The sequence below is a fragment of the Amblyraja radiata genome, chromosome 11, assembly GCF_010909765.2.
Source record: "Amblyraja radiata isolate CabotCenter1 chromosome 11, sAmbRad1.1.pri, whole genome shotgun sequence".
In the NCBI taxonomy this organism is placed as follows: domain Eukaryota; kingdom Metazoa; phylum Chordata; class Chondrichthyes; order Rajiformes; family Rajidae; genus Amblyraja; species Amblyraja radiata.
The window spans coordinates 55644450-55667170 of record NC_045966.1 but is presented as its reverse complement, the minus strand read 5'-3'; the positions used below and the strand labels follow the sequence as shown (position 1 = coordinate 55667170).

The 22721-nt window shown below is 44.9% G+C and overlaps 1 protein-coding gene across 1 annotated transcript in view; it reads left to right on the top strand.

Annotated features, from left to right (window-relative positions):
- The window catches only part of dock2 (dedicator of cytokinesis 2), a 703541-nt gene that overhangs the window by 539695 nt on the left and 141125 nt on the right, over nt 1–22721 (top strand). The window contains exons 30-32 of the mRNA XM_033029960.1: nt 2629–2707; nt 8839–8939; nt 20874–20932. Coding sequence (XP_032885851.1) covers nt 2629–2707; nt 8839–8939; nt 20874–20932 — 239 coding nt within the window. The remainder of the gene's footprint in view (nt 1–2628; nt 2708–8838; nt 8940–20873; nt 20933–22721) is intronic.

The window sequence follows — 22721 nt, the reverse complement described above, 5'->3', positions numbered from 1 at the left end:
CCCCCCGCCACCAACGCAACCGCTCCCCCAACCTCCCCCACCCACAACATACCCCCTGCCCTCAACATACCCCCCTATCTCCCACACAAACACCCCACCCTAACACACACCCTCCTCCACACACACGCACCTCCCCAACACACACCGCCCTCCTCCACACACCCCTCTCCCCCACGCACACCCTTCTCCCCCACACACCCCCTCCTTCCTCACACCCCCCTCCTCCCCCACATACCCCCTCCTTCCCACACACCCCTCCTCCCCACACCCCCCTCCTACCCCACATCCCCATCTCCCCCACACCACACCTCCCCCACACTCCCCCTACACCCCCCTCATCCCCCACACCACACCTCCCCCACACTCCCCCCCCTCCTCCAGACCTCTCCTCCCCAGACCCCCCGTCCCCTACACACCCCCTCCTCCCCCACAAACCCTCCCCCCCCCCAAACCCCCACCCCCCCACCAGGCCCCGACAGGCCCCGCCTGAAGCCGTCCCCCTCCCCTGGCTGCAGAATGCTCCCACCGTTGTGTCTCGGGAACAGGTGAGTGGTGGAATACTTAATTGGAGAATGGGTTGCGTTGGGGGACCAGGCCTCCCGGGTGACTGGGACACAAAGGGGTCCCACTTAGTCTAGTAGTCCACAAATTAATATTAGCAGGTTTTTACTTTTTACATTGACCATGGGGATTGCAATACGATATGATACAATAGAACTTTATTTATCTCAGGAGAGAAATTGGTCTGCCAACAGTCATAAAACGCAAAATACATGAAACAAGAAATTAATGTACCGAGTGGTAAGGATTGGGGATGTGCAAAGATTGGGGTGGGGGAAAATGGGAGGAGAGTCAGTCTACCCCACAACAGAAGGGGGAGGGGTTATACTGTTTGATAGCCACAGGGACGTTCTGTACTGCATCTTGGTGGAACCAGCCTGTTGCCGACAGTACTCCTCAAGTTGACCAGTATGTCATGGAGAGGGTGAGCTGTATTGTCCAAGATGCTCCGCAGCTTGAGGAGCATCCTCCCCTCCAGGTCCAATTCCCATGAATCCAACTCTGCCCCCAGGAGGAGCCAGCCTTCCTAGGATGGTAGGTAACATAGTGGAAATAGTAAATAAATAAACACAATTTAAAAATGTTTTAACTTGTATTTCTTGACGCCTGCACAGATGGCATAGACTTGCATTACAGAAAACTGCGACCATTTTGGGGGAATGCAGCTCCTTTCACCTCGTAACACATGGTCACCCGTGTTCTTTATAGCTTATGCTTTCTTCTGTGTCCACACAAGTCATTCTTTTAGTTCTTACAATTATAATGAAGAAAGTCACATGATGCATTGGGCCAAATATCAATCCCAGAGCAATCCCTTCGTCTCTTTATCCCTGAATTCCCAATATCCCTGAAATTAATGTTGTCGTACGCATGTTTATCAAATCCCTCTTGACCCTTTATTGCTATCATCCATGCCATGGTAGTTAACAGCGGCCAATTAACCTCACAGCACTGATTTAATATGTGGGAGATAACCAAGGCACCAAGGGAAAGCCTTCACAGTCATGGGGAGAATGAACACATTTCACACTAACAGTAGCAGAGGTCGGAATCGAACCCGCACCTTTGGATCTGTGGAGCAGCGGCACTACCTGCTGTGCCACACATTCTCTGAATGACAATGCTGTCCTATCATTATGGACAGCATGAAATCATATCATTATACAAAGTGTGCTGGCATATTGTGAAAATGCATTGTCCAAACGCAACTAATTTACAGAGTGTAAATTTAAAGATGAGGAGGATTTACATGAAGGGTCGGCAACCTTTTCTGCCAAGGGGCCAGGACATATGTCTGTGAGCGGATGGCGGGCCACATCTATCACGTGTACACATGGATCGCGCCCCCATCCCGCCCTAGATGGCAGGCATTAAATCACATGTTCACATAGATCCCGCTCCTTTGAGGATGCCACCTGGAGCACTGAGCTCAAATATCACACTCACTCGTTTCCATCCTACTGACAACCCCGATCCCGACAGTGAAGCCCAGACACAGAAGGTGCGTGGCCGTGCCGGCGGCTTTGCGCAAGATGCGGTACAGCCAAATCACCTTCTAGGCACTGGAGGTAGAAAAAAAATATTGGAGAAACTCACTCCAGCATTTTTTTCTACCATTGATTTTTCCAGCATCTGCAGTTCTTTCTGAAACATTCCAGGTACCGGAGATGACTGCGGGTTGGATGATTGAGGAAAAAAAAAATACACCTGTGAGCCGGATAATTTAGGGGTACATGCCGAATTTGGCCCGGGCGCCATAGGTTGCCAACCCCTGGTTTACATCAATAGGCCACTGTAAAGGGAACAAGAGGCCAGGATGGAAAATTCTACCTAAGAGTGGAACTATTTTTCATTTCATCTACAATTGATTAAAATAAGGACTTTAATGTTATCTGCCTGGGCCACAATTGACTCCCTTTTACAGAATGCTGGTGGTGCTGGCTCGAAGGGCCGAATGGCCTATTCCTTCACCTATTGTCTATTGTCTATTGTCTAAGACATCCCTTTAGCCTTGCAAACTGGCAAGTTAATACATGTGGATTAACTGAGTGCATTTGTTATTCGCAGGGTGTTTTTAGGAGCCATTAACAAGTTTGCAGAAACAATGAACCAAAGATTCTTGGAGAACATGAATTTTGAGCAACAGGTAAGAGATCACGATACTCAGCATCGCTTAAATGACCAGAGCCTGTTGTAGCCAAGAAGTGTAGGAAGGAACTGCAGATGCTGGTTTAAACCGAAGATAGACACAAAATACTGGAGTAATTCGGCGGGACAAGCAACATCTCTTGAGAGAAGGAATGGGTGACATTTCGGGTCGAGACCCTTCTTCAGACGACCTGAAACGTCACCCATTCCTTCTCTCCAGATATGCTACTTGTCCCGCTGAGTTACTCCAGCATTTTGAGTCTATCTTCTGTTGTAGCCAAGTGCAGATGCAAGAAAGCAGTCCAAATTGACATTGACAAACATATTCACAATATCCAGGGCCATCTTTCATTTAAAGCTGGCTAGGTGTAAAATAGTTGGATTACAATACGGTGAACTTAATGTGGAAGCAATTGCCCTTCAGTGCTTACAGATGTTTTAATAAAATGATTTAATTAATGAAAATTATTTGTATATTCTAAAGCTTGATCAGGAAAGTGGATTTTAAGGATATGTTGAATTTCTTTCAGCCAACTTTCATGACTGAAGGCCATCAACCATGCCATGATAATTGACAGTAGCCCACTTTGTTTCATGAATTAGTTAGCTGAGGGGTATGAGAGACTATTGAATGAAATAAAAACAGGGAATTAGACACAACCTATTGTCACGAGTAGAAAGTAGACAAAAATGCTGTAGAAACTCAGCGGGTGAGGCAGGATCTATAGAGCGAAGGAAATAGGCAACATTTCAGCCCAAAACTTTGCCTTTTTCCTTCGCTCCATAGATGCTGCCTCACCCGCTGAGTTTCTCCAGCATTTTTGTCTACCTTCGATTTTCCAACATCTGCAGTTCCTTCTTAAACGTCATGTGTAGAAAAGTGGGCTAAAAGTAGAGTTGAAAATTGATTAAAAAAGTACACACCTAAATTGTCAACATTGATCAACAAAGTCTCGCAGCGACTTCAACATTTCAGTACATGAGTGAAGTTTAGTTTATTTATTGTCACATGTACCGAGGTACAGTGAAAAGCTTTTGATGCGTGCTAACCAGGCAGCGGAAATACAATACATGATTACAATCAAGCCATTCACAGTGTAGAGATACATGATAAGGGAATAATGTTTAGTGCAAGCTAAAGTCAGCAAAGTCCGATCAATGTTAGTCCTGTAGTATTTCAGAACTGCTCTCTTTTTGCGGTCCGATGGTTCAGTTGCCTGATAACAGGAACGGAGAGATGAAGGAAGAAAGGATTTGCTGTGAATACTAATTTAGGAAGTACTGTAGAAGTGGCCAGCCAATTGTAAATAGGGAATAACACACTGAAATTGTAAATAGGGAATAACACACTGAACGGGCAAAACTGTGGCAGATGGAGCTCAGTATGAGGAACAGCGGGCTACATCTAGTTTAAAGAAGTAATATTGCTGAGAAAAAGGTTTTCAGTCCATTGAGACTCAATCAATTCCAGTAAGAGGAAACCCATTGATCCAATTTTTTCAGTCCAATTCCAAATAGTTTTCCTCGATGTCTTGACTTTTCTGAAAGCCCTGATGATTCTTTCAAGAGTCAAGTCAAGAGTGTTTATTGTAATTTGTCCCAGATAGAACAATGAAATTCTTACTTGCAGCAGCACAACAGAATATGTAAACATAGTACACTGTAAGCAATATAATAAATGAGAATTACAAAGTTTAGTGTGCGCACACACGCACACACACACACACACACACACACACACACACACACACACACACACACACACACACACACACACACACACACACACACACACACACAATAATAGTCCCCACACTTTTTCCACGGGCAACATGCTCCAAATCATCACCACCACTCTTCCCCCATTGATTTTTATAATCACCTAATATCTGATTTAAACATTATTTCCAAATTTCAAAGTAACAGACAAAGTGAATCCAGAAACTTGTGCAGGAAACACAAAAAATATCCAGTAGTTGGAAAATTATTGAAGGTATTACAATAATGAATGGAATTTTGTCCATTACTATTAGCTAGATTACAAAGGGCAGGGAATTATGTTATAGTTGTATGGAACTCTAGTCGATCCCACATGGAATAATTGTTTATTTCTGGACAGGAAGGATATGCTGACATGGGAAGGAAAATAATCGTAGGCTAAAAATATTAAATTATTAAGACAGATTCCTTTGACACGGTATTTGCCCAAAGATTAATTGATGGCTCAATCAAGCTGTTTAAGATGATTGAAGTATTTACTAGGGTTGCCATGAAAAAATGTTTTGCTCCACTGATGGAGATAAACATTTTGAGTTTTGGGAGGAAAGGGTGTTTTGTGGAATTTGCTCAAGATCAGGGAAGGATGATGACAAGAACCATTCCTTCACAAGCAGTGGGTGAGCTGTTTCAAGGAGGTAAGTAAGAAAATTGATGAAAGCAGGATGCTGGTGTGTTAGTAAGGCATTTTACAAAGTCCTGTGCAGTAGGCTGGTCCAGAGGGTTAAGGCAGATGGGATTCAAGATGAGCTGGCTTGATGAAAGGGGCAAAGCCTAATGGTGGAAAGATGCTTTTAGATTGGAAGTGACGAGCAAGATTAGTAAAGAGACCCTTGTTGTTTCTTATATATATATATCTCAATGACTTGGATGTGGATGTAGGAAGTACAGTTGGTAGGTTTGCAATTAAGATGAAAATTAATGGTGTTTTGGATAACAAGGAATCTGTAGGATTATAGATCAGATAGAAAGTTGGCCGTCTATCAGATAATGTCTAGGACTAGAGGTCACAGCCTCAGAATTAAAGGACGTTCCTTTAAGAAGGAGATGAGGAGGAATTTCTTTAGTCAGATGGTGGTGAATCTGTGGAATTCTTTGCTGCAGAAGGCTGTGGAGCCCAAGACAATGGATATTTTTAAGGCAGAGATAGATAGATTCTTGATTAGTATGGCTGTCAGGGGTAATGGGAAGAAGGCAGGATAATGGGGTTGGGAGGGAGCGATAGATCAGCCATGATTGAATGGCGGAGCAGACTTGATGGGCCGAATGGCCTAATTCTGCTCCTATCACATGACCTTATGATCTTACAGCAAGCGGTACCGAAGCCTGAAATCCACACCATCAGGTTCTGGAAAAGTAACTTTCCCATAACCATCAGGTTCTTGAACCAACTTGCACGACTCTAATCCTACCTCAGTAAAAGCCCTGTCCCACGGTACGAGTTCATTCCAAGAGCTCTCCCGAGTTTGCCCTGATTCGACTCGGAGATTAACGGTAATGGCCACTCGTCAGTACTCGGGGCTCCAGTGGACATTTTTCAACATGTTGAAAAATCTTCACGGGTCTTCCCGTGCTTACCTGCCATTAGCGAATCTTCCTGAGTACCTGCCATTAGCGGTACAAGCCGCTAAGAGACGCCCCCGAGCTCCAACGTACCCACCACGTTCATTCTCCATGCTTGCCACGAGTTTGATTTTTTTAAACTCGGGAGAGCTCATGGAATGAACTCGTACCGTGGGACAGGGCTTTAAGGAAAGGATAAGTGCCACCCTTCACTCAACCCTGACTTGTATTTTGATTTTGTATGAATGCCTTGTTTCTACACGGTCTTCATAATGTATGTACAGTTTATGTTTTCTGTGTTGTCTGTCCAAGTGCCTGTTATGCTGCTGCAAGCAAGATTTTCATTGTGCTGTGTCTGCACCTCACTTTACTTGCCCAGAGGACAGTAAACCTGATGCATTTTGCAAAGTTTAATAATGATAGAACACGTCCAGTAATTACTAAGACGCAAAGAAATGTTAATGAACAAACAGAACCCACGGGAAAATCCTTAGTTCCCTAGAAGTAACAACACAAGTCGATAGAGTTTTGAAGAAGACATCTGGTAGGTTTGCCCTGATAAATTGGGACATACAATATAAACATAAGGGTGTATGCTGCAGTTGTATAAAACATTGTGAGACAAGTACGGTGTGCAATTCTTGTTGCCATGTTTTAGGTAGAATGTGATGGTACTGAAAAGAGTGCAATGTAGTTTCTGCAGGAATGGACAGGGACTTCAAAAGTATAGGCATCGAGTCATAGAGTGATACAGTGTGGAAACAGGCTTATCAGCCCAACTTGCCCACACCGGCCAATATGTCATTCATTCATTCATTCATTCATTCATTCATTCATTCATTCATTCATTCATTCATTCATTCATTCATTCATTCATCATCATTGAAAACATTAGCGACGCAGTGGTGCTGGTTTTCAATGGGAACGGACCCTTTGATGGACCCATCACACATCTCTGTCCTCCAGTTCCTGCAGACTTCCGCCGCTGGAAGTAAAGGATTTTGGTGTGTGTGCTTTATCATCATTCCTTACAATGTTATGTACGACAGTGATCGCAACTTCTACTGAAGTGTGGATGGCCGTTGGCTCGCTAGAAGCTCATCCGCCCTTTGACAGGTCTTGATTTTGGTCCTGCTGGGGGTCCACAGCCCCCTCCTCATCTGGCAAACCAGGTGGGGGAGACGGTTTAGTCGCCGACTATCCGGCCATGGAGCAGGTAGCACGGGTTTACATGGTACCCGTGGGGGGGGAGAACTCCCCCCGGCCAACACGTCCCAGCTACACTAGTACTACCTGCCTGCATTTGGTCCATATCCCTCCCAACCTGTCCTTTTCATGTACTTGTCTAACTGTTTCTTAAATGTTGGGATGGTCCCTGCCTCGACTACTTCCGCTGACAGCTTGTTCCATACACCCACCACCCTTTGCATGGGGTGAGATTGTATAGGCTGGACTTGTATTTTGCTGGAGCTGAAGAGATTGAGGGGGTGACCTGAGAGTGGTATATAACATTGTAGGAGGCATAGATAGGGTTGAGAGAATCATTTTTTTTCTCCTCGCTAAACTATCAAAAAACAAGAAGGCATATGTTTAAAGTGAAAGGAATGAATTGTAGAGAGAATCCACAGTGAAAGTGTTTTTTGACCAAAATTAGTTGATATCTAGAACACATTGAAAGAGAGGTGGGAGAATCAAATACAATCACTATGTTTAAGAGACCTTCGGACTGCATAGGCAAAGTATAAAAAGATACAGGCTAATGCAAGCAAATGGGATCAGTGTAGATGGACAACAAGTGCAACATGGATGTAGTGGTCTGAAGGACCTTCTTCTGTGCTTCCTGACTCAATGACTATTTAATATGGAGGTTTGCACACATCTGAAATTCCCACACAAAAAGCCAAGTCAATTAAAAAGATCAGAACACATTGCTACTTTTACAACATTTATTGGTACTATAACAACATTTAAAACTATAACAACATTTATTGGTACTATAACTACACTTAAAATACATCTGAACAGGTACACAGATATGAAAGGTTTAGAGGGATATGGGCCAAAGGCAGGCAGGTGGGACTGAAATAGATGTGGCACATTGGTCAGCATGGGCAGACTGGGCGGAAGGGCCTGTTTCTGTGATGTATGACTCTATGACTCCATAACCAAGACAAATATTGCCCAGGTAATAATATTAAAGATCCAAGGCACAGAAATAGTTGAGATACAAGCTCTCAATGTGTAGTGGATGAGCACCACAGTGTTTACTATTATTATGGAGATAGGAGTCTGATTTACAACCGGGTGGCGCCGCGATGGCTGCCTCGTCAACAGTCTGCCTGTCTTTATGTTTTTTTTGTTGTTATTTTTAGTGTGTTTTAAAAAGATTTGTTAACGTTCTCTGGTTTGTTTTATGATGATTATGATTGAAGGGTACGTCAGGCTGGAAGGATGGAATGACATCACTATTACTATGCTCCATCTTGCATTTGACATTTCTACTGCCCTATTTGGTCTCCTCATTATAAAAGAGTAATGCAGAGAATGGTTCAAAAAAAAAAAGATCTCATATAAAACATGTAAACTAGAAATATTGGCACAATTAGGTTGACAGGACCTTGCGTATATTATTTAGAAATATTGTTTATAATTTTGTTTAAAAATGCCAATTACTTCCAAATAATTAAAGTGCCAGGCTAAGCCATTACACTTAAGTAGTGATGGGTTATGACATGTATTGACATTTATATTTTGCTTTTGTGTGAGTTAAAATGTTTTTATTCTCTTCAGCTGTGGAATAACTACTTTCTTCTGGCCGTGGTCTTCATTACACAAGATTCATTGCAGTTGGAACACTTTTCTCAAGCTAAAGGCACCAAGATCTTGAACAAGTAGGTGTTGTACGCTAACTGTGTGATTCGGGCTTGGATATGACCATTAATAGTCAGAAAAGAAACTTTCCTGAATAACCATTCAGTTTCAAATCTCCCTTCTGAATTTATACAATAGTCTCACTGTGTGCATAAAAACTCTGTGGAATATAAGGGGCTTTTGACCTAGAAACCTAATTCCATCTGCTCATCTGGTCCTCAGTCTGCTGATTTATCCTATTTTAAAATTAAGGGTGCTTTGATAAAATATTTCTTGCAGCGTTTTATCCTCATTAGTGGTTAAAATGCATTGTCCTCTCCATGGTGGCCCATCATAATGGACAGTTGACACATCACCACCCACCCCAATCCCCTCCCCACTGTGATCTCACCTCCTCCGCATCTCTGTTCGTAATCTCCCACTGAATGCTCATCTCTCCTGCCTTTGGTGAGTTACATTGGCATTCAGTTCCAATTTAAGATTGTCATTCTCTTATTTAAATCATAGCCTAAACCTTGTTATCATGTTTATCTCTTCCATTCCTGCATGATCCACAAGCTCACTCTATTTTTCCTACATTGATGCCATATATCCTTCACTCCGACACGTCACCCTTTGCTCGTACTGTTCTCAGATGCGTGGGCCCACACTTTGCTATCACTTACTAAACCATGCTATCTTTTAAATTGTTGGTCCTTTTATAATAATCTTCTATAAAGCTAGTCACTTCAACAGAACTTTTAATCATACCCTCTTAATTCCTTCCTTCCTTCCTTTTGAGATGCTTTGGGTTGGTTTTCATACATTTTCTTGTTCAAATCTAAGTCAGAACACCAAGAGCTCTCATTTGCAGTAGAATTGAAACATTGCATCGAAGAAGGTGAATGAGCAGATGAGCTGTGTGAAGGGTGGTGAATCTCTGGATGATTACGGAGGCTAGATCACTTGGGCTATTTAAAGCAAATATAGATTAGTTTTTTAAAGATCATGGAATTAAGAGCCCTGGGAAATTGACACACAAGGGGAGATGAAGCCTGGGGCAGATCAGCCATGGTCATATTGAACAGCTGTGAAGGCAAAGTGGACTATTCCTGCTAATATTCTCGTTTTTATTTTGAGTCAGAGTGGGCTTGAATCTGAATGATATACATGAACTAGCAATGACCAGTGTATTCTACTCTATGCCTGGAAGCTGCTTTGCTCAGTGTTAATCCTCCCCAGTCTATTTATTTTCTGCTGACAGAGTTTTGCAAACATACTCTCTCATTAGACAGTCAAGCTAATTAACAATCATTGTTATTTCCTGCTCACATTGTGACTGTACTCATTCTACAGCTTGGCAGTGTAAGAACTCTCATGCCAGTTGGGTATTTAAGATGGTTAAAAAAGGTGGAAAGCAGTTGGAAGAACAAAAGGGGCTGTCCCACTGCGGCGACCTATCTGGGGAGTTTAGAAGAGTTTGCCCTCGACTCATACTCGCAGCATAGTCGACACGAGGTCCTAGGAGGTCTTTGTAACCCTCCTTTATGCTCGAGAGTAGTCCCCGCGTGCTCGAGGCCTCAGCTAGGATGCGGCATAATTTTCAACATGCTGAAAAATGCCCACGAGTTTAAAAAAAGAGCGCCTTTGAAAAAAAAAAATCGATATTTTTTTTACTCGTATGTTTAGTCGAAATAGGTTGTAGTAGGTCAGCATGTTATTCGTAGCTAATCGAGGGTAGTTGAAGGTAATCATAGATAATCTTCAACATAGTCGAAGGGAGGTCGAAGGAGATCGAAGGAGATCATCTTCACACTCCACTATTTGGTTTCCAATTTTCCCAAAGCTAGTCGAAGCTAGTCTTCAAAATAGTCGAAGGAGGTTTTCTACATAGTCGAAGGAGGTCTTCAACATGACACTCTCAACATGAAACTCTCCTAAACTCTTTTAAACTCGGCAATAAGGTCGCCGCAGTGGGACAGCCCCTTAGGTGTTCAGGAGCTTGAGGGAGATGGACAGTCTATGTTTTGGGATAAGATTCTTCATCTAGACTCAAATTGACGTTCGTTTCATGCAAACTAGTTTTAGCATCTTGATGCATTTGTAAACTTGCGCTTGCTAAAGAAAGGCAGGGACTAAGCAACATTACAAATTGGCTATTGATAGAGGGTCAATCAATCAGTCTAAAAAGTAGAGAGCAGGGCGTTTTCTCCTGGGCCACAGATCTGATATTTTTGCCTGGTTTCATTTGGTTCATTCCTTCGACAGAGTATTACCCAGAGAGCAGGAATCTCCGACCTGACTCCTGGTTTATTAAAGGGTATTTGAAAGAAAAAAAGAAAGCCTTGAATTTATTCCTTGACTTTCATCATCTCTGGGTATCCTGAACCATTTTAGTATTAATTAAGTGTTTAACTTGAAGTGTAATCACTTCAGTAAGATAATAAAAGTGGCAGCCAGTTTGTAAAATAATAAGGTCTCATAAACAGCAGTGCAATGATAATCAAATGATCTGTTTCAAAGCCAATGTATGAGCAGAATGTACTGAGCCTGACACCAGAGCCAATTCTACTGCAAGAGAGTGCAACCTCAGAGAGTACGTATCACACCCACGGACCACACCTCGGATACTGCGGCACTCTCTAAATCCCCAACTAGGCTGCTTCATGAATCCAGAGTAGGCGATGAAATTCCAATGGTGAGGCAACAGTATCATCACCAAAGCAAAGCTGACACAAGTCATGAGTTTACAATTCTAAAGTTAGATTTTTTTTAGTTTTAGCGATGCAGGGCGGACCGAATCTGCACCGACCAGCGATCCCCACACATTAACACTATCCTACACACACTTGGGGCAATTTACATTGATACCAAGTCAATTAACCTACAAGCCTGTATGTCTTTAGAGTGTGGGAGGAAACCGAAGATCGCAGAGAAAACCGACACAGTCATGGGGTGAACGTACAAACTCCGTACAGGCAGCAGCCATAGTCATGATCAAGCCCGGGTCTCTGTCATTGCAAGCACTGTAAGGTAGCAACTTTACTGCTACACCACTGCTGAACGATTGCAGCTGGATCTGAATCGATTGGCCCGGTGGGTGGAGGAATGGTTGATGGAATTTAATACAGAGAAGTGTGAAGTGCTGCATTTTGGGATGTTGAACAAGGGCAGGACCTACACAGTAAATGGTGGGCCTCTGGGGAGTGTTGTTGAGCAGAGGGATCCAGGAGTACAGGTGCATGGTTCCTTGAAGGTCGAATCGCAGGTGGATAAGGTGGTCAAAAAGGCTTTTGGCATTTTGGCCTTCATCAGTCAGAGTATTAAGTATAGAAGTAGAGAGGTCATGTTGCAGTTGTATAAGATGTTGGTGAGACCGTATTTAGAATATTGTGTTCAGTTCAGGGCACCATGTTATAGGAAAAATGTTGTCAAGCGTGAAAGGGTTCAGAAAAGATTTGCGAGGATGTTGCCAGGACTAGAGGGTGTGATCTATAGGGAGAGGTTGAGTAGGCTGGGTCTCTATTCCATGCAGCGCAGGAGGATGAGATCTTATAGAATAGATTGGGTAGATGCACAGAGTCTTTAACCCAGGGTAGGGGAATCGAGGACCAGAGGACATAGGTTCAAGGTGAAAGGGAAAAGATTTAATAGTAATCCAAGGGGTAACTTTTTGTTGGTGTATGGAACAAGCTGCCAGAGGAGGTAGTTGAGGCTGGGACTATCCCATCGTTTAGGAAACAGTTAGACAGGTCCATGGACAGGTTTTCATACCAGGGCATCGGAAATGTCCTCGTTCTTCAGGGAACGGGGATTCCCCTCCGCCACCATAGATGAGGCTCACACCAGGGTCTCATCCATACCCCGCAACACTGCTCTCTCTCCCCATCCCCGCACACGCAACAAGGGCAGAGTCCCTCTGGTCCTCACCTTTCACCCCACCAGCCGCCAAATACAACACATAATCCTCCGCCATTTCCGCCACCTCCAACGTGACCCCACCACTCGCCACATCTTCCCATCTCCCCCCATGTCTGCCTTCCGCAAAGACCGCTCCCTCCGCAACTCCCTCGTCAATTCTTCCCTTCCCTCCCGCACCACCCCCTCCCCGGGCACTTTCCGTTGCAACCGCAAGAAATGCAACACCTGTCCCTTCACCTCCCCCCTCGACTCCATTCAAGGTCCCAAGCAGTCGTTCCAGGTGCGACAAAGGTTCACCTGTATCTCCTCCAACCTCATCTACTGCATCCGCTGCTCTAGATGTCAGCTAATTTACATCGGTGAGACCAAGCGTAGGTTGGGCGACCGTTTCGCCGAACACCTCCGCTCAGTCCGCCTTAACCTACTTGACCTCCCGGTGGCTCAGCACTTCAACTCCCCCTCCCATTCCCAATCCGACCTCTCTGTCCTGGGTCTCCTCCATTGCCAGAGTGAGCAACAGCGGAAATTGGAGGAACAGCACCTCATATTCCGTCTGGGGTCCTTGCGCCCTTATGGCATCAACATTGAATTCCCCCAATTTGGCTAGCCTGTGCTGTCCCCTCCCCTTCCTTCACCCTCTAGCTGTCTCCTCCCACCCTCCCATCCGCCCGCCCTCGGGCTCCTCCTCCTCCCCTTTTTCCTTCTTTCTTTCTCCACCCCCCATCAGTCTGAAGAAGGGTTTCGGCCCGAAACGTCGCCTATTTCCTTCGCTCCATAGATGCTGCTGCACCCGCTGAGTTCCTCCAGCAATTTTGTGTACCTAGGTCCATGGATAGGGCAGGTTTGGAGGGATATGGACCAAGTGCAGGCACGTGGGACTAGGGTAGCTGGGACATTGTTGGCCGATGTGGGCGAGTTGGGCCGAAGGGCCTGTTTCCACACTGTATCACTCTATGAGTCTATGACCATGACCTCCTTGCCGACCTGTTTCAATGGGATTCTAAAGCTGCCTTTAGTACTTTCGTCAGACACAAAAAGCTGGAGTAACTCAGTGGGTCAGGCAGCATCTCTGGAGAAAAGGAATAGGTGACGTTTAGTGTCGAGACCCTTCTTCAGACTGAGAGTCAGGGACAAGGAAGCAAGAGAGACAAAGAACAAATTTATGAAAGATATGCAAAAAGTCAAATCAAAGCCAGCAACGATGATCATGGAAAAGTGGAGCCCACAATGGTCCATTGTTGGCTGTGGGGAAGGTAATGACGAGTGATACAAGCAGTAAAACTCAGCAGCATGACAGCGAAACTAGTACGACAACTAGGATGGGGAGAGACAGAGAGAGAGGAGATGTAAGGGCTACTTGAATTTCGAGGAAACAATATTCCTACCGCTGGGTTGTAAGCTGCTTAAGCGAAATATGAGGTGCTGTTCCTCAAATTTATATTTGGCCTGACTCTGAAAATGGAGGAGGCCCAGGACAGAAAGGGCAGTGTAGGAATTGGATGTGGAGTTAAAGTGTTTGGTTTTTCCTGATCTGGTCAAGATTAAGCACGCAGGATTCCTTGCGCGAGAGCTTGAGACTAAGAGTACAAAATTCAGGGCAGTACATCCTTTAATGAAAGCCATGACTGACAGTGGATCCCCAAAACAGCACCTATGCCGTGTGTGGCGATTTGTGTTGCTAATTGCTTCACACCCTATATTGACATTGACATTTACATATGGAAGTGCACATAGGCTGCAGATCATCACTGTGTTCCGTTCATTTTAAACTTTAATACTCCAACCAATCCCTCTCTTACCTTTGAATGGACCAACATGTTCAAGAGCAGGGAGTTAAGGGCCTGTCCCACAAGCATGCGACTGCATGCGGCAAGCGCGACCAAACCTGAAGCGGGGGCCACGCGGGGGCCGCGCAGAGGTCGAGTGATCCCCGTACAGAGCCAGTCCCACTAGCATGCGACTGCATGCGGTGAGCGCGACCAAACTGGAACGGGGGGCCGCGCGGTGGTCGAGTGATCCCGTACGAGTTGACGTGAAGTTCGAGCGAAGTCCACGGGAAGTTCGCGCTAGGCGTACGCCGTCAAGACACTGCGTACGGCGTCAAGACGCTGCGTACGGCGTTGAGACGCTGCGCACGCCCGTCGAGGCGGTGCGTATGGCCTCAATGCGGCTGCGGGCTGGCAGGCCGTTGCTGCGCGGAATTTTTGGACAGTCAGTTTTTCGGAGCCCCGCGCGATGTCGGGACCAGCTCCACACAACTCCATACGGCTCCAGCGATCGAAGTGGGACCGGCCCCGCGAGGCCGTATGGATCAAGTGACCACGTTAGGTTGCGCTTGCCGCATGGAGTCGCATGCTCGTGGGACAGGCCCTTAACTCCCTGTCAATACTATTTAAAATCAGCAGAAATCATTTATGTCTTATTGTTGGTTATATTTGCTAACAAGATGATGTACAGGCAGAAGATACAGGGTCTATCTCTTCCTCCATCCCCTAACTTATCTGCCAATCAACCCCTCCTTACTTGGATCCACATATCGCCGAAGAAGGGTCTCGACCCAAAACATCACCCATTCCTTCTCTCCAGAGATGCTGCCTGTCCTGCTGAGTTATTCCAGCATTTTGTGTCTACATTCCACATATCACTTGCCAGCTCTCCCCACCTCTTCTCTGATTGTCTCTCTATTTCCCTTCTACTCCAGCAGAGAGACTAAGGGTCCCGACCCCGGAACATTGTCTGTCTATTTCCCACCACAGGTGCTGCATTCCCCGTCGGGTTCCTCTGGCAGTCTGTTTCTTTTGCTCTCAGCAGCACATGATAACCACACACACAGTTCAAGGAGTAAACCAGCTACCCGAGCAGCATGAGAATATGTGTGAGGTAATGCTGTTCAGGCAGGGACGTTCCTGCTGATATGATCTACTGGTGTAATTGCTTTGATATCAATGGATGAAGAAAGCAGGCGTCCCATGTTACTGGAACAAATGACTGAACTATCATCACCCTGTGGGCGCTCGGTGCCAATGCTGCGTACACCAAAACCAAGATAGTTCAATAGTCATTTGTCACATGTGCAATTTCACAGTGAAATTCTTTTTGCATACATTACACATGCCGCCATTTTTGTTGCCATTATTCAAAGTCCAAGGTCCGGTAGATGTACTGGAGCAGTTCCCGTGATCTGACGACATCGGGACGACAGATGGCACAATGGGCTAAGTGTTCGGCTGGCAACCGGAAGGTAGCCGGTTCGAATCCCGCTTGGAGTGCATACTGTCGTTATGTCCTTGGGCAAGACACTTCACACACCTTTGCCTGTGTGTGAATGTGTGTGAATGTGTGTGAGTGATTGGTGGTGGTCGGAGGGGCCGTAGGCGCAGATTGGCAGCCACGCTTCCGTCAGTCTGCCCCAGGGCAGCTGTGGCTACAGAAGTAGCTTACCACCACCGAGTGTGACTGAGGAGTGAATGAACAATGCGATGTAAAGCGCCTTGAGTATTAGAAAAGCGCTATATAAATCCCATCCATTATTATTATTATTATTATTATCCCTCTCCTCTTTTTTGTGTCCCGGGGGCTGCCTCCTACAGCCTATCTCCCAGGTGCTGGAGGCTTTAGTCCGGTTCACCCTCCTACCTACCTATGATCCTTGCATCTGATGTCTGCAGGTGCCAAGACCCTTGGGGGTCTGTTGTGTGTTGCTCTTACTGACTGACCACTGTGGGGCCAGAGCTCAGAATCAGCTTTCCATTGAGGAGAAAGAATAGGATGAAGAAGAAGAAATTAGTAGAAAGAGGAAAACATATTTCTAACCTGACCGTCTGAAGAATTCACACAATTATAATCTTAGATTAAACTATTATTTCAAAATTCTTAATCTTCTACCTTAAACATTCATACACCTTTCTTCCTCTCTGTAAATGACCATCATAGCAACAGCTAGGGCACATTTTAGAGTAAAATATACTGCAGATTAAATATTGCATGCCAAATTAATCCATTTCATCCATATACTATACACCACATGATAATCAGCCCTAATCACTGCCTTGTGCCTTGGTTCCGTGTATCTTTTCATATGTTAGTAATTGTTTCCCTAGCAGCCAGAGATGGCTTGTGCAAGGCAGCTGTCTCGGTAGTCGTGGGAAAGGTGGCTGCTTTTGCTCACAGTAGAAATGCTACTCACTTGGGGCAACTCGTCTGAGATCCTGGCAACCTGCTGTGGGACCTTGCAAGCCCCTTGGCTTACTGTAAGCCATGGTAACCATGGTAACAGTCTGAGCTGCAGTGCAGAACTCAGACAATGGATGAACACGACTTGTAGTGCAGTGGAAGCTGCAACATTGACCATGCCTTGCTTCACTGTGGGCAGGTGAACAGTTGGCCATCAATTCCTTTGTGTTAAAGTTGGGCTCCATCCTGAATAAGGATGGAGTTGGCTAACCACATCCTCTGATGTTTGACACAGGCTTGATGGCACCTTGCCCAATCATTTCAATTACATATTTGAAAGATTACTAGCTGCAAGTACTTAGTGAAGTCCACATCAGCAAAACATGTGGCTTCACCCATCCTGACCCAGGTGGGAGCTTTACTGTCTTCTTGATCCCTAGCCTGATTGTAAATGTGGATTGAGTGATGATAGGTCATATGGAATATGTACGGGAATACAGGTCATGTTCAATACTTTCAGCCTTGTTGCAACCTCATCCCTGAACACCTCAATAATGGCCTGCATTGTTTCTTCCATGGGGATTAAGCCATCCCTCTTGTTAGTTTCTGCTTGTTATTGCTATTGCAAACCGAGGCTGTGTCCCATGGAAGAGAGTGACATCTTAGAGGGAGCAGTGCTGGTCAGGGATGAATATTTGGCAGTGCTTGGGATCTCCAAAGAACCTATGTGAAGTCTGGAGAAATAATGTGTAAAGGATGCAAAACAACATACAAATGTGTCCTCCTGACATATTCAACACTTAAAGTAGAGTTTCCTGTAAATTCGCATTGTACTAATTCACTTAGCATGTTCTGATTGCGAATGTTGGTGGTTGAGTGATGGGGGCATGGTGCATTCAGCATTGACCAAGACTAGTGATGCAACAGATAGTAAATGGGATTTAATAGTCCATAGACTGACCTTAATCACTCCTGTATAATCATTGAACTTCTGAAGGGACTGGATCCAGATCGCAAGGCATTAACCTCCATGATTATCTGTAGCTGCCTTCAGAGTGCGGGCATGTAGGATTTCCTGGCCTATGCAGAATCAGGAGATCTCCAGTGAGATATCTGAATCTTTGGCATCTGTTCTACCCCATGTCATGCTGTTCTTCTATGTTTCCACAACGTCAAATCAATCTTTCACATGAACGTTGTGAACGTTGTGGTCTGGCCACAGTTACCTTCTTTGGAAGTGCTGCAGTTTAGCTCAGCATACCACTGGTTTTCGCGGCCAGCTTGCTGATGCAGAATGTTTAGAACAGGTTACACAAGGAATCATAGGGTTTCGAAGAACAGGGGGACCACAGTGTACAAGTTCATGCTTGAAGGTGGCAGCATGGGTAGATAAGATGTTGAAAAAGGCATATGGGATCGTTTTAGTTTAGTTTAGTTTAGTTTAGAGATACAGCATGGAAGTAGACCCTTCGGCCCACCGAGTCCATGCCGACCAGTGATGCCCACACATTAACACCACCCTACATACACTAGGGACAATTTAACCTTTTTTATACCAACCCTGTTAAAGTACAAACCTGTATGTCTTTGGACTGTGGGAGGAAACTGAAGATCTCTGAGAAATCCCATGCAGGTCATGTGGAGAACGTACTAACTTGTACAGACAGCACCTATGGTCAGGATCGAACCCGGATTTCTGGCCCTGTAGAGGGCCTGTCCCACTTTCATGACCTAATTCACGACCTCTTTTACCCGTGGACATATTTCATCATGCTAGAAAAACGCCCCGACCTACTTGATGCCGCGAGTATCTACGACTAGCATCACGGCCTGCTACGACCTACCTAAGACCTCCTACGACCTCGTGACAACCATGCTGCTAGTATGAGTCAAGGGCAAACTCGGCAGAGGTCGTGAAAGTGGGACAGGCCCTGTAAGTCAGTAGCTTTAAAGCTACGCTACAGTGCCACCCACAAAGTTATTTCATTAACTGATGAATAGAGTATGTCAGGGAGTTTATGGCACCACTTTATAAAACATTGGTTTTCCACCAGCTGGTGTATTGAGTACAGTTCGGATCACCACACTGTAGGAAGGATGTGACATCGGATAGAGTGGATGTGGAGAGGATGTTTCCACTAGTGGGAGAGTCTAGGACTAGAGGTCATAGCTTCAGAATTAAAGCATGTTCTTTTAGGAAGGAGATGAGGAGGAAATTCTTTAGTCAGAGGGTGGTGAATCTGTGGAATTATTTACCACAGAAGGCTGTGGCGGATAAGTCAGTGGATATTTTTAAGGCAGAGATAGATAGATTCTTGATTAGTACGGGTGTCAGAGGTTATGGGGAGAAGGCAGGAGAATCGGGTTAGGAGGGAGAGATAGATCAGCCATGATTGAATGTCGGAGTAGACTTGATGGGCCGAATGACCTAATTCTGCTCCTATCACTTATGACCTTATGACAGCACTGGAGAAGGTGCTGAGAAGATTCGACAGATGTTGCCGGGGATGGTAGGAAGAGAGCCTGACTGAATATTCATTTACCACACAGCAGAGGTGGCTAAGAGGCAACCTGATAGATGTATACAAAATGGTGAGGAGTTTTAAATAGGGAGATAGTTGAAAGGTTTTCACGTGGCAGCGGTATCAGACAGCATGGGTGTACCGTAAAGAGAGGAGGTTTAGAGGGGATCAGAGGAAGCAAGTTTTCATCCACTGGGTGATTGAAACCTGAAACACTGCCTTAGTGCTGGTGTGTTGAGTACAGGTGGAGGCATGTACTCTCACAAGGATAGATAGTCACAGAGGCATACAGCACAGAAACAGGCTCTTTGGCTCAGTTCGTCCATACCAATCAAGATTCAGCTAAACTGATCCATTTACCTGCATTTGGCCCATATCCATTTAAAAATATCTCCTATCCATATACATATCCAAATGTATCCTAAATGTTTGTAGGTTAATTGGCTTGGTATAAATGTAAAATTGTCCCTAGTGTGTGTAGAGCATTGTAAGTGTGCGGGGATCGCTGGTTGGTGCAGACTCGGTGGGCCGTATGGCCTGTTTTTCTGCTGTATCTAAACAACGAAATCTTCTGATTCTATTTGTTCAAAAATATGTCAGTCGAATCTGGTAATAAAGAACTGCAGATGCTGGTTTAAATCGAAGGTAGACACAAGATGCTGGTGTAACTCAGCAGGTGAGGCAGCTTCTCTGGAGAGAAGGAATGGGCGACGATTCGGGTCGAGACCCTCTTTGAGTCTGAAGAAGGGCCTTGACTCGAAACGTTGCCCATTGCTTCTCTCCAGAGATGCTGCCTCACCCGCTGAGTTACTCCAGCATCTTGTGTCTACCTTCAGTGTAATCTGGAATGAACTCAAGTGCTCTGCATTGATTAGATATCTAGAATAGACAATTCTAAGGACAAACGGCAATTCACTTTCTCTCAGATCTAAATGGATGATCCTTTATCGTGAGAATCAGTCGGTTTCTTTGACATTTATCTTCTAAAGATAATGGAAAATAAATCAGCACACTATCGGGTAACTGGCTAATTTTTCCCATGTGTTGTTCTGTAGTATTTCCTCCCAATGTTCAATGGTTCCTTATTGTTGCTTGTATCGAGGTACAGTGAAATTATTTTTTTGCAAACAGTTCAGTAAATTATTATTATACATTAGCATAATCCTAGATTTAGTCCAGACTATATAGAAATAGTCCATTGAGACCACATACAAGTCACCAGGCCTTGGCACCATATTTGAGTCAAAGACATGTCAGGAAAACGTTAATGATTACAGGACAAAGTGGAGAAATACAGATTATTTATACATTTTGGCTGTTTTGCAATTAAAAAAAGGATAATGCTCTTTTTTTTTTCAGGTACGGAGACATGAGGCGTCAGATTGGGTTTGATATTCGTGATATGTGGTACAAGCTTGGTGAGTGAAATTTTGTGGCCCAGAAATTCTGATGCAGTGGCCCGTTCAACTCCCAATACATCTTCAATCAGTAAACAATTGTTTGGCAAAATCAAGGACTTGGTATGAATATCATTGCACATCACCCCTGCACCTCGATACAAACTCCAAGTTTTTCCTCCTTTCCTCTGCACTTTCTAGAAGTCTGATCTGTGCACAAAATCCGGGAAGGTCTGATTTACAACACATGGCAACATGGGTCTGATCTGATCTACAACACTGGAACACATGACTCTCCCCTGCTATATGATTGAGCAGCATTAGGCCCCTAAAATAAACATTCATTGGGTTTCTGCATTTCTGTGCACTGAAGGATTGATATAATTTCCTAGTGGGAAGTCCTGTGACTTTTTAGTGGCCATTCATTGTTAACGCACATTGATTGTAGTTTGTAGGTCCATCCACAGGAGTGCTTTATCCAGCGTGTCACAGTGTTTCTAATTACCATTCAAGTCCCTGCTTCGGTCCCACGAACATTATTCTGAGCCAGGACACGTTCAACATGGCCAGACTGCCATTGAGCAAGAAAGGAATAAAAACTCAATTAGAATCCTTATCTCTGAACGTTTTGGGCTGAGGTACTTAGCACTCCTCACCAGCCTGGCCATTTTCTGTTCCATTTGCTAGCTAGTTATCGTTCCAGGAAGCATCCTTGAGTGGATGTCGGGAGGAAAGGAATATAAGTTTGCTGCAGGCTTCCCTCACGGAATATGATCCTCTGAGTCAAATCATACTTGAAACTTTGTCTTCAAGGCTAGGTAAACATTAATCAATAACACCCAGGCAATGAAGCTTTAGGAGAGGAGGGTAGAAAATTAGGAATAATGATAATAGATGCAACAATTCACATTAGTTCCAACAGTACACTAGCAACACCGATTAAAAAATAAAACAAACACTGCAAATACAGGCAGCACAGTGGCACAGTGGTAGAGTTGCTGCCTTACAGTGCCTGAGACCCGGGTTTGATCATGACTGTGAGTGCCGTCTGTACAGAGTTTGTACGTTTTCCCTGTGACTGCGTGGGTTTTCTCCAGGCGTTCCAGTTTCCTCTCCACGCTCCAAAGACGTACAGGTTTGTAGGTTAATTGGCTTCTGTAAAATTGTAAATTGTCCCTTGTGTGTAGGATGGTGCTGGTGTACTGATCGGCAAGGACTCGGCGGGCCGAAGGGCCTGTTTCCATGCTGTATCTTAAACTAAACTAAACACCCTGAGGATGAGGCTTCAGGAGAGGAAGGTGGAAAATTATGAGTAAAGATAATACACAAAAGGGCCTGTCCCACGAGCATGCGACTCCATGGGCAACCTAACATGGTAGCTTGAGCCGTACGGCCTCACGGGGCCGGTCCCACTTCGATCGCCGGAGCCGTACGGAGCTGGTCTCGACATCACGCGGTGCTCCGAAAAACTGACCGTGTTCAGAAATTCCGCGCGGCAGAGGCCTGCCAGCCCGCAGCCACCTCGACGACATATGCACCGCCTCGACGGGCGTGCGCAGCGTCTTGACGCCGTACGCAGCTCGAACTTCACGTCACTCACTCGACCTCCACGCGGCCCCCACTTCAAGTCGCATGCTCGTGGGACAGGCACTAAAGCAATTCAAATTAGTTCCAATAGTACACCAGCAAAACAGTTAAGAATAAAAAATACTGCAAATATTCATGGTGTGTTTCTCTCCATGGATACTGCTTGACCTGTTAAAATGTTTTAGTGCTTGCTGTTTGTTCATCATTTCAAATTTCCTGCATC